Source organism: Camelina sativa, chromosome 3, assembly GCF_030686135.1.
Source record: "Camelina sativa cultivar CO46 ecotype springtype chromosome 3, ASM3068613v1".
Classification (NCBI taxonomy): Eukaryota; Viridiplantae; Streptophyta; class Magnoliopsida; order Brassicales; family Brassicaceae; genus Camelina; species Camelina sativa.
In genome coordinates, this window is record NC_141882.1 from 23,481,188 (window position 1) to 23,492,763 (window position 11,576).

At 33.8% G+C, this 11,576-nt stretch overlaps 2 protein-coding genes across 2 annotated transcripts; one reads left to right on the forward strand and one right to left on the reverse strand.

Annotated features, from left to right (window-relative positions):
• Positions 1-4,900: 4,900 nt before the first annotated feature.
• Positions 4,901-7,974, reverse strand: LOC104777557 (amino acid permease 5). Its single transcript, XM_087506684.1, has 5 exons — positions 7,355-7,974; positions 6,598-6,831; positions 6,408-6,501; positions 5,769-6,123; positions 4,901-5,681 (listed from the first exon to the last, which is right to left on the reverse strand). Exons 1-5 carry the CDS (start codon positions 7,440-7,442, stop codon positions 5,028-5,030), a joined length of 1,425 nt encoding a protein of 474 aa, XP_087362810.1. The 5' UTR covers positions 7,443-7,974; the 3' UTR covers positions 4,901-5,027.
• A 431-nt stretch (positions 7,975-8,405) lies between these two features.
• LOC109131323 (uncharacterized) lies at positions 8,406-9,453 on the forward strand. The gene is made up of 2 exons (XM_019242151.2): positions 8,406-8,485; positions 8,689-9,453. Exons 1-2 carry the CDS (start codon positions 8,481-8,483, stop codon positions 9,170-9,172), a joined length of 489 nt encoding a protein of 162 aa, XP_019097696.1. The 5' UTR covers positions 8,406-8,480; the 3' UTR covers positions 9,173-9,453.
• Positions 9,454-11,576: the final 2,123 nt, after the last annotated feature.

The window sequence follows — 11,576 nt, forward strand, 5'->3', positions numbered from 1 at the left end:
CCTGGTCGAGATGATCGCATTATGGAGTTGCTGGCACAGCTATTAAAGCGGTTGTCGGGAGCTGTTCTGGTTCAGGCTTTGGTTGTGCCACCAGTGGTGGCCGAAGTGCAACAACCAAGGGATACTAGAGCAGAAGCTCATTCTAGTATGTCAGGATGATACGAGAGATGGGTATGATTGATATGACGCTGTTCTGGTGTGGTACCGACCCTTCAGTGGCTGATGCATGGAGGACGAGGTTGGAACGCACCTTTTAGTCTCTCAGGTCTCCTGCAGAGTATCGGGTGGACATAGGGGTTCATCACTTGGTAGATGACACTTATGTGTGGTGGAGGTCAATGGCTTCTAGGAGTGTGCCGAGGGACATGATCACTTTGGTTGATGTCGTGGAGGAGTTTAACCATAAGTACTTTCCTTGGGAGACACTAAACCAGATGGAGGTGCAGTTCATGCAGCTGACATAGAGGCCACGGTCGGTTTGAAAGCTATACATGGAGTTCAGTCGGCTTCTGGTGTATAGGGCAGGGTTATGGAGTCCGAGAAGTCACAGGTTCGAAGGTTTATGAGGGCACTTCGGGATGACTTGTGGGTCCATTGCAAAGATTGAGGAGGACATGAGAGCTCAATTTGTGGCAGCCAGTCCAGCAGTTCAGCCGAGGAAGGTTCAACATCATGGTGGTTCTAGCAAAGGTGACAAGCTTGTGCAGGGAACCAAGAGAAAGTGGAAGATTAGTCAGAGATCGAGTGGTGTGGGATGCTATGGGTGTGGTAGCATGCACCACAAGGTGATCAACTGTCCGCAGAGGAGTGAGCAGCAGGCGGTGACGGAGAAGAGGGCGGATGCCCGAGTATACTACCACAGAAGGGAGACGGGGCACATCAAGCCTCGTTGTACCATATTGTAGCAGATGATAGTTGCAGCAGTGTAGGCTGGAGGGCAGCCAGGAGTGCAGTTGGGTGTGCAGCCGTTGGGGCAGATCGAGTCGACGCCACAGGTGTACTCGACCATGGATAGTGGTGGAACCAGTGCTGGTGCGATCACATGTATAACTTCTGAGACTCATACTTGGTGAAATTCAGTAGTTCAGATGTTATGCTTTTCCTGTGATAAATTGTTAGGATTCTCAGCAAATGAGATTTGTGTAGGGACCTTATTGGTGGGTGGGTTTAAGTCTCACATCATGTTTGATTCCGGAGAAACTCATTACTTCATTACCTCGAAGTACGCCGAGAGTGCCAATATCAGAGGAGATCCAGGAGAGCGAGCGGGAGTTGTCAGAGTCGCGGGATGCGAGTTTCTGAAAGTCCTTGCATGAGCAAGGGGTGTTGATATTTAGATCGCAGGGGAGTCGGGGACAGCGGATTTGTTTATCAGTCATGTGGAGTTGTATGATGTTATCCTGGGGATGGATTGGTTGTATCGTCACAGGGTACATCTAGACAGTCATTGGGGTGGAGTGGTGTTTGAGTGTCCAGAAAAAAATTTGGTTTTTGAGGGAGTACGACTGACTTCGGGGAGTCTATTAATCTCGGCCGTGAAGGTCGGGAAGATGATCGAGAAGGGACGGGAGGCTTATCTGGAATCTCAATGACATAGTCAATGGGACATTCTACGATTGGCGGTATTTGGGTTGGTGAGGAGTTCGAGGATGGTTTTCAGTCGTTGTAGGGGGTACCACCATCTCGTTCTGATCCCTTTACGGTTGAGCTGGAACCGTGGACCATGCCATTATCCAAGGCGCCTTACAGGATGACTCCAGCAGAGATGCATGTGCTTCATTCGTCCTAGTCTAGATTGCATGGAAAAGGAAACGGATACGCGGAAGCGAAACGTTTTAGAAATAGAAACAAAATTTATAGGATTTGAAATTGAAATTCAAACAGTTTGTTTAATTGTCGAGTAGTTATGGGCAAGTCCAAATAATTAGGGTCCCACATTTGATTTTCTTTATAAAATAATTAGGGTCCCAAATAATTGAATATTTATCTTATAGAATACAGGGATGGTCAATCGACAATTAATGTACACGTAGCCTTATTCTTTAACACAATATAGATAACTGTTTGGCTCCGTGTTTAATACCTTTAATCTGATACAGTTAGTCATGATTCGAATACACATACACCGGATCATATCCAAGATCCGCGCATTTTTAAGCCTAAATTTACTCCATTACCCTTTTATTGTTCTTCCGAATTTTTTTATGAAAAATGTATTATATGGAATTTTGTTTTGTTTATTTTTTGTTTATCCCTAAGTGTACTCCCCAATTAATATATAACTAGGTTCCGACCCGCACGTACGTGCGGGTTATGTTTATAAACAAAATTAATTTTATATATTTAATCAAACTTATACTAATTGAGATTTTAGTTTGATATTTGGTTTGGTTTATTAATGTTTGAAATTTTTAAATAATAATGGTTTCTCCAGTATCTTAAAATTTGAAACAACATAACGGTTGGACTGGTAATAAACTAAATCAAACAAATGATTGGTTAGATTCTATTAAATTTGTGAACTAACAAATTGGATATATAACCGCTAACAGCGATGAAAACCCGTTTGAAACATATACAAATATTTAGGGATGGTCGTAACTCTCTTTTCGTTTTGCCATGTTCCATTATGTCCTATATCCATTCTCAATTTTTCTTTGCATAACAGAAAGCATTCCCAATATGGGACATTCCGGAAATAGGACAAATTTCCGATTGAAAACGGGAGGAGACCGCACGTATACATAAATTCTCGAACTCCCCTATGAAATAAACATAAATATTACAAAATTAATTGACTTCTTTATTCTTACTATTTTATATATATTTCACCTATATTAAATTATGTTTTTTTAATATTTTTAACTGTTACAGAACATATTTTATGTATTTTTTATTTTGAACTTATGCTAGTTCAATTGAAAATAGTAAGAATCATTTATTTAGTATGTGTAAACATATCCTTACCAAAAAGAAAAAAGTATGTGTAATCATATTTATATAGTATAATGTCATTAACCCAAAATTTTGTCGTTTTGATTTATGAATATTTGGATGTTTGAGTGTTAATCAGTACTTTAAGATTTGGATTAGAAATTTTTATACTATGAGTCATCGTTACCTTGAAAATTTCGTTAGGAATTCAAGGTAACCATGACTTAAAAGACTATAAAAAAATTTTAAGGTGCTCATGTTATAAAATTTTACTGTCATGTGTGTTTTTTGTTTTCTTTCCATATACATCCCAAGTTATAGTGTCATTTTAATAAAGACTGTTAACATCATATATTTGGAAAAATAAGAAAATAATATAATTTAATACATACAGCTGATTACAATATAGTCATGGAAGATTAATTGTACTTAAATAGTTTATGTATACATACCCCTAGCTGGTTTCAAAAGTTAATTAATGTTAATGCAAAGCTCAACTAAATACTCTAATAAGAATTTCCTACGGAGATTTCTTAAATAAATCTATAGAAAAACTGAAGAAAACAAACACTAATATAGTATTTTGTGACTTACCAGGTTCATATAAAAATGTGGACTTTTTTTAAGCAATCAAATGTAAGTTTCTTGTTTTGCAGATGCTATGTCAATTGGATGAACACCCGTTCATACCACAATCCTCCCTTATATTCAATCTCAAGATAGAAAAATGTATGTTTTCAAAAAAAATCTTGATTTGTATATGCTTATATACACAACAGAAAATTATAAATTTAACAAATCATAACAAATCATAAGAATCATAAATCATAAACTGGACATAGAATCATAAATCATAAACTTAATACAGAGACACTTTTTTTTTTTTGCAGTAACAAAGAGATACAAACAAAATTAGTGCTAGAGTGGTGTATATGATATCGATATGTGAATGTTAGGTCGATTACTCTATTTATAAAGCTTGAAAGAGTAAACATTTTTACCTTTACGTTGAAAACTAAAAAATCTATATAAATTTTTAAAAAACTTATTTATTTTTCAGTTAATGCATATACAATATGTTTGAATCTATATGGATAATTAAATTTGAATTTTGAATTAATTGTCTAGATTTTCCTATTAAACGGATGAGAGTAAATATATATGGTTAGATTTAGAAATAATCCCTAAATTTTAGAAATTTGGTAAATAATTACTGATTTTATTTCAAGGTTTCTTAAAATAAATCATCTATTTAAATTTAAGTTAAGTTATTTTTATAAATAATAACTTACATTTTTGGTATGTTATTAATTGCGAAAATCTCTTATTATTTTATAAAATTTTAATAACTATATAAATTCAAGGAATTATTAATAGAAATAATTTTGTTTTTATTATAATATTTTAAATTTCATGTTGTAATATTTTTGGCTTGGATTTTTTATATAGTGATGGTATGTTCTAATTAAATTTAAGGAGAAAATCATTAGTTTAATATTTAATTTAGAAAAATATTTGAAAAACTTAATATATTCAAAATTAATTATTTATGATTTATATCCATATCAAAATATATATACGAAATCTATAACCAATTATAAAAAAAGTTAATCATTTATTTCTTCAATAGTTGTTACCATTGTTTTAGGGAAGTTTAACTTTTTTTTTAATGCAAGTTGGTCTGTTTGGCAAAATGGATATATGTTTTTTTTTTTTTTTAAACCCCTAAGTGTGCTTCCCATTTAATAGTATAGATAATATAAATATACTTTTTTTATTAACAATTTCAGTTTCATGATATTGAATTATCGTTTCATTAATAATCTTATTTGTATGGTTTCTTTTAATTCTTGGTAGTTCACTTATATCACTAACAAGATCTGAGAAATCAATTTCTCACTCTCCTCTTTTTTTTTTTTTTTCCTAATGTACAAACATAGTCTGATTACGTGTTGTAAGAATTCTCTGCAGCAGAAACACGATTTGATATTGAACACTTGTACAAAGTTAATTTAACTAATACAAAGATAACATTAAAACATTCAATTCTAATCTTAATCCTTTTAGCAGGAGTTTATTTCTCACTTAAGATCTCAGAAATCCGTATGGAAAGGCTTGTAGACCTTGAGATCACTGACAATGCCAACTACGGATCCTGCAGCCGCGGCTACAGAGACGACAAGACAGGCCAAACTCAATACTTTTAGACAAACCCACCTTGTTCCCCATCTCTGAACATTTTTCTGTGCAATGTACATTTCCACAGGGAAATAAACCGTTAAAGGCCAAAAACCAACGGCCCCCAAGAGACCGAGTACATCGTTAAAGAAAGGCATTAGCATTGCGATTAACGTTGTAGTCATAACAAAGATCGTCCTCCACACGAGCCTGAATAGATTCAAACTGAAGGGCTTCCCTGGAATAAGTTGGATCTTTATCTCGTTTGTGATGAAACTACTCTCTGGATACCTCCTGGAGGCTTCCTTTTCGACAAACGAAAACAGTGGTTGGCAATAAACTTGGTAAGCACCGACTAGATGGACCACTATGGCGATATTGGCTATGTCAAGCAACCAAAACGGGTTTCTAAACCCTCCAGTAGCGAGGAGATTTCCAGGCGCGGAGTCCCCGAACGCTGCATACCCTACACAGCCACAGAGCATGTAGAAGAGTGTCGTCACTCCCACACTTATTATAGTCGCTTTTTTCATCGTGTTTTCTTCTGAAGGCGGTGATTTAACCGTGTCCTGCACCATCATCAAATCGTCTTTGTTTAAATCATGCATTCTCAAAACAACAACACTCACACATACATAGACTTCAGTAGAACGTACCTGGATTTCGATGAGAATCATCGAGTAAGAGTAGGCGAACGCAATGTTTCCAAGAGACTGAAAGGTTTTCCAAACTTTCTGTTCCGGTGTCACTGTCCCAATGCTAACTCCAGTAAGAGTACCTTTCACTTCTTTGTTCTCTACCACTTTGGAGATACCGAGGCCAAGCCCGATGGTCGAGTAACCGAAAGACATGACTGTGGCGACAATGGACAGCCACCATAACTGATCAATATCCGGAATCTGAGAAAATATGATTTGTGAAACACCGAATGCAATCATGTAGGGATTGCCATTGACGGGACATGGAGCATCTTCCCCATTAGTCTGTTGGCAACTCGTCCGTTGAATCGCTCTGTTTTATTTATTCAAACCGTAATTAATTAGTACAGGTCAAACAATAACTGAACCAAGAAGCAATAGGACAGAATCTGAAACCGTGACAGCGTTTTTGAGCCGTCCTTTAATTGATTTAATAAAACTACATTGACTTTGAGACAGCATTATTGAGTGTGAACCAAACTTAAAAAATGACTTGTATGGACTATATTGAACAGCAAAGTGAGACACGCATCTACTTTTTGGACCGAGTGTGAAAGAATAAAAAAAAAGAGTTGTGAAAACAAAGTTGTAACTTACATCATACTTGTAGCTGATGCAATAGTGTATCCAATTGCAGTACCAAAGAGATTAAGATATTGCACAATTCCACATATTTTCATCTTAATGCCACCTGAAAAAAAAAATGATACAAGATTCAGCTTTTGATGAATCTAACCATTAAAAAAACAGACAACAAAATGATTTTTTTTGTTTTTTTTTTTTTTACCGAGGTTGGACTGAATAGCGTCCATGTAAGTATAGTTTCTTTTTCCCGTAACAGAGTCACCAGAGCGGTAACAAGAACATAGGAGGATAGATGTGTAATAAGTGACGAGAGAGAAGAGTAACATAGTCACTGGACCACCAACCCAACCGATCTGAGCAACAGCCCATGCTAAAGACAACACTCCTGACCCTATTACGGCTGTTATTATGTGTGCACTTGCTGTCCACACCGTCCCTAGATTCCAATCACAACCAAATCACCATCAATTTCCCCAACCGAACTTTAGATAAAAAAAAAAAAAAATCAACTCTCATGGGTCTGTTTTGTATTCCACACAGTTCCAGTGCGGGATTTGGCAAATGTCCACAAAAGCTACCCCTTTTTAAAACCTATGATGGTATGGTTCATCAAAAGTCACAAAGTCCAAAAGAAAAAAAGTTTGCAAAAACTTTCTTATTGTTAAAAAACTTAAAAGACTCATAATGAAGTTAAAGGAGTAAAGAACCTTGGTTTAAGTCTTTTTGGTTTAGTCACTGTATATGTTTAAAAAAGTTTAACAGACTCTAGTTTCGATTGAAATCCAGACAGAACCCAAACTTTACGAGGTTTGGGTTTCGGTTATAAAAAAAAAAAGTTTGGACAGACTACTTTTTTGAGAAAACTATTTTCTAAGAAAACATAAATCCGGTAATTCTGGTAACAGCTTTTACTTAGCTCTATTAAAAACCAAAAACTTCGAAGAAAAAAAAAATGGTACCTGTTCGCTTGGGACGACCATCATCATCGAATAAATCGGAGCTATTTCTTGGAAGAACATCCAAATCTTGAACATTCTTGACGACCATCTTCTTCTTCTTCTTCTTGACAAGAAACCCCAACACTAATTCCCAATAAAAATCCAAAAAAATAATTTACCGACAACGGTTTCAAAAAAGGTTTTAGCTGTTTTTTTTGTTTTGCTTGATCTGGATTAGATCTTGAAATCTTTTAGACCAGAAGTGAAATGAAAGGAATAAACGATTTTTTAGGGAGATTTTTTCCTCTTTCTTTTCCAAAGAAAATCAACGGTCACAAGAGACGGATATTTTTTTGTGCGGAGGATCCAAGATTCTGTGATTGGAAGAGAAGAGAGTGAAGAAGCATAAAGAGATGATGGAGTCGTGCGATTATAAATGCACCATCATAATAATAATAACTACTAACCCAAGCTTCGCTATTTCCACTAATTTATAAGCTCCAAGGAAGACAGAGACATCCCAACTTGTACAAGGAAGAAGCTAAAGAAACCGCCGCATGTGCCTTTTTATTTTATTTTTTTCTAAAGCTATATACTAGGAAAAATACTTTAGTTTTTATGAAAAATAAGTTTATATGTTCGAACGAAACTTTAATTTTTTTTTTGTCTATAAACCCTTTATTTTAATATTTTAATCTCATATCGTACAAACTCCAAAAAAGCTAAAACATCAACATAAATGTTATCTTTGACCTTTTAAAACATTAATTAACATTTAATTCTAAATTATAAGAAAATATTTAGGGAAAATTCCATATAAATTTCCCAACTAAATTAGGATAAGCTTTTTAATATCTCAATTAATTTTGTATCCAAAAAAATACTTAAACTATTTTTTATGCCCAGTTAAAATCACCAACTATGATTCCTATACTAATTTAACATTCTGTAAGAGACGGAGGTTAACGAAATTAGAACGGTGTTAGTATTCTGTCTTCTAATTAACTAGAGTTAAATATACAGTTAAATATTAACTAGACATTGCTTAAAAACTGAAACTCTATAGTTTAGAAATACACCGTAAATCCAAATCAGAGAAGAGCCCTAATAATACAATCTCAAGTGAAATCCAGAAAAATCAAGCAATATGAGGTATGATTCAAGGCAGATAATTTGTTTTTGTGGTTGTTTTGGTCGCTCATTAAGGTGTAATAGATCTAATACTCCGATCTTGACATTGTCTGTTTATGATTTTCACATGGATTCATTTTTTTTTTATCATATGGGAATCATGTCTTCTTCGGGTTATCTTTTTTTTTTTCATCTAGGTTCTGAATTTTTATTTTTATGTGCAGTTACGATAATGAGAAACTCACCCTGTACATTCAGTACGGAGGTTTATTGTCGAAGAAAGGGAATAATATATGTTATAAAGGTGGTTTGACTGCACCAAATATGCTAGTAGATCCAGATTTGCTTACATTCTCAATTTTTGAAGATTTCACAAATAATCCAGAAACTGTTAGCAATGTGGAAAAGGTATGGTATAGACTACCTAATGAGGATATGTCAGCGTTAAGATCGATATGGCAGGATAAGGATAATGAGATTATGAAGATGGTTGCAGAGGCAAAAGATTGTGGAGAGGTTTACATCTACGTTGAACATAGTGTTTCTCCACCAAATGTTATTGATGATGCAAGTTTGGTGACTGAAGCGTGTTTGGATGATGGTGAAAAGGCTGATGATAAAGGCAATAGTGAGGAAGAGGACATAGATGAAGAAGAAAGTGATGGTGAAAACAGAGAGGAAGAAAGTGATGAAGAAGAGAGAGATTAAGAATGTCAAAAAGAACACCAAGAGGAAGATTTTCCAAAATAATAAAGGTCAAGTTCCTCCAAACTTAATAGATTTTCCAAGTTATTGTAAATTTTATGCTCAAGTCGCCAAAATAGCTTAATCAAAATGATTTGTTAAAATTATTAGAATTGTTATGAATATATTGTATTATATGGAAGCCTATTTCGATCCATTAGTGTAACCCTAAACCATATTATGTATCCCTATATATGTTGTATCATAAGGAACAGATGAATAATACAAGAGAACAATTACCTAAATCTCTGTGTTCACAACACGTCACGCTCTGAACCTTAGCTATAAAAAAAAAAAAAAGAAACTAGCAGTCTTATTTTCTCACATCCCCTAACCATGTTGAGGGAAAACACAAAATCTCTACCGCCGTAAGGGAGAAATATAATCATAAGCGTGGTTGTACTCTTTTTCCCTTATCATGGTTTTATCCCATTGGGTTTTTCTATGAAAGGTTTTTAATGAGACAACAAAAGAACACGCGAAAGATAAACACCTAGAGAGGAATATTATGAGTCCAATGGTGAAAGACTATCATCTTCAAGTCTTTGAAATACGTTGATGAGATTGTGAGAACCAAAGATAATGATAAAGATGAGTCACTTGCGAAACCCATGACCAATAGAAGAATGGCGATAGACGTTTATTACAGATACGTTCAAGTGAAGATTTGGCGAACCATTTACCAAGACGTTTCCAACCACTACTTTTAAGAAGCTACTTCATCATATTGGATCGGTCATCTCGAAGATTTCAAGTGATTTACTCATAAGGGGGAGTAAAAGCGCGTTGTACTCTTTTTCCCTTAACCATGGTTTTTCCCACTCGGTTTTCCTGGTAAGGTTTTTAATGAGGCAGCATCTCACATGCGCATTTGGAACTACATTTTTATAATGGTCATCCAAGGGGGAGTGTTATGAATATATTGTATTATATGGATGCCCATTATCGGCTCATTAGTGTAACCCTAAACCCTATTGTGTATCCCTATATATATGTTGTATCATAAAGAACAAATAAATAATACAAGAGAACAACTCCCTAAATCTCTGTGTTCACAACAAAAATAAGATTTTTGCAGATTCAACTATTCATTTATAGGGTCTGTATGGTTGATTATTGATCCTTAAATTCGTTACGTTTTTGTTGCTGTTGTCATTCCTGTTTAACACAGATGTAATTAATATGCAAATTAAATCTCACCAGATTTCATGTCGGGAAGTTAAAGCTCATATGCTTTAAATTATCTATATATATATATATTGATGTTGAGATATGATGATCAAAATGAAACAGAAAATTGGAAATAAAATCATAATTTTGTGATCAATTATTTCTAAGCTACACCAACTCATCTCTGCAACTAACTATGGTCCTGTTCTTTTGGTAAACAAGACTTTAGGATGTAGTATTTGGACGTAGCATCTAAATAATGTTTGTTTGTATTTTGATTCATGTATTCAGGAATAATATTTGGATACTATTATGTTTATTTTATAATTTGATATTTGTATCTAGATATAATATATATAAAATGATAAAAAAAAAAGTCATCTATTTTGTGTTGAGGATGTTTTAGTGGTTTTTAATTATGTTTTTAGCTAGATAACTTTCATATTAATTTTTTTAAAAACATCTAATAAATATTTGAAAATGAAATTATCTTGATTTGGCGGAAAAATGAGATTTTACGGTTTTGAAAGGAAAACATAATATTTGTGGTTTTGACGGGACAACGAGATTTTGCGGTTTTCGCTGGAAAACATAATTTGCGGTTTTCGTTGGAAAATATAATTTGCGTTTTTAGCGGGAAAATATAATTTTTTGTTTTTGCGTTTTTGACGGAAAAACATAATTTTGTCCTCAACTTTAGTATCACATTTTAAGTATATACAGTAAAACCAGTATAAATTAATACTGGCAACAAACTATAAACATTATAAAATAATAAATATTTTAGTTCTGAGTTGAACCTTGTAAAAGTAAAAAAAAAATTAATAAGATAATACCTTTTTAAAAGTCTCTACGTAAATTTATTTGTGTTGTAAATTATAATGTTGTAGTAATATACTTTAGGGACATTTTCAATAAACACCTTTTTATAATTTTTTGCAAAAATACCATCTTTTGTTGTTCATTTTTGATTTTTATATACAAAATGAGTAAATTCTAAATCCTAAACTCCAAATATTAACTCCTACCCCTCAAAACTATACTCTAAATGTATAATAAAGAAATCAAATAAAGAAAACTTCTAAAAGTTAATTAACATATTGTAATTATGTAAAAGATGATAAAAATGAAAATGATCAAAGATGAGTATTTTTTAAAAGGGTATCTACAAAAGGATATTTCTAACAATTTTTCTATA

Excerpts from the sequence above, each read along its gene's own strand:
- LOC104777557 (XM_087506684.1), bottom strand. The coding sequence starts at position 7,442 with ATGGTCGTCAAGAATGTTCAAGATTTGGATGTTCTTCCAAGAAATAGC. Across the intron at positions 6,832-7,354 it reads TGGTCGTCCCAAGCGAACAG|GGACGGTGTGGACAGCAAGT; the intron begins GTACCATTTTTT and ends ATTGGAATCTAG. Across the intron at positions 6,502-6,597 it reads CGCTATTCAGTCCAACCTCG|GTGGCATTAAGATGAAAATA; the intron begins GTAAAAAAAAAA and ends TTTTTTTTTCAG.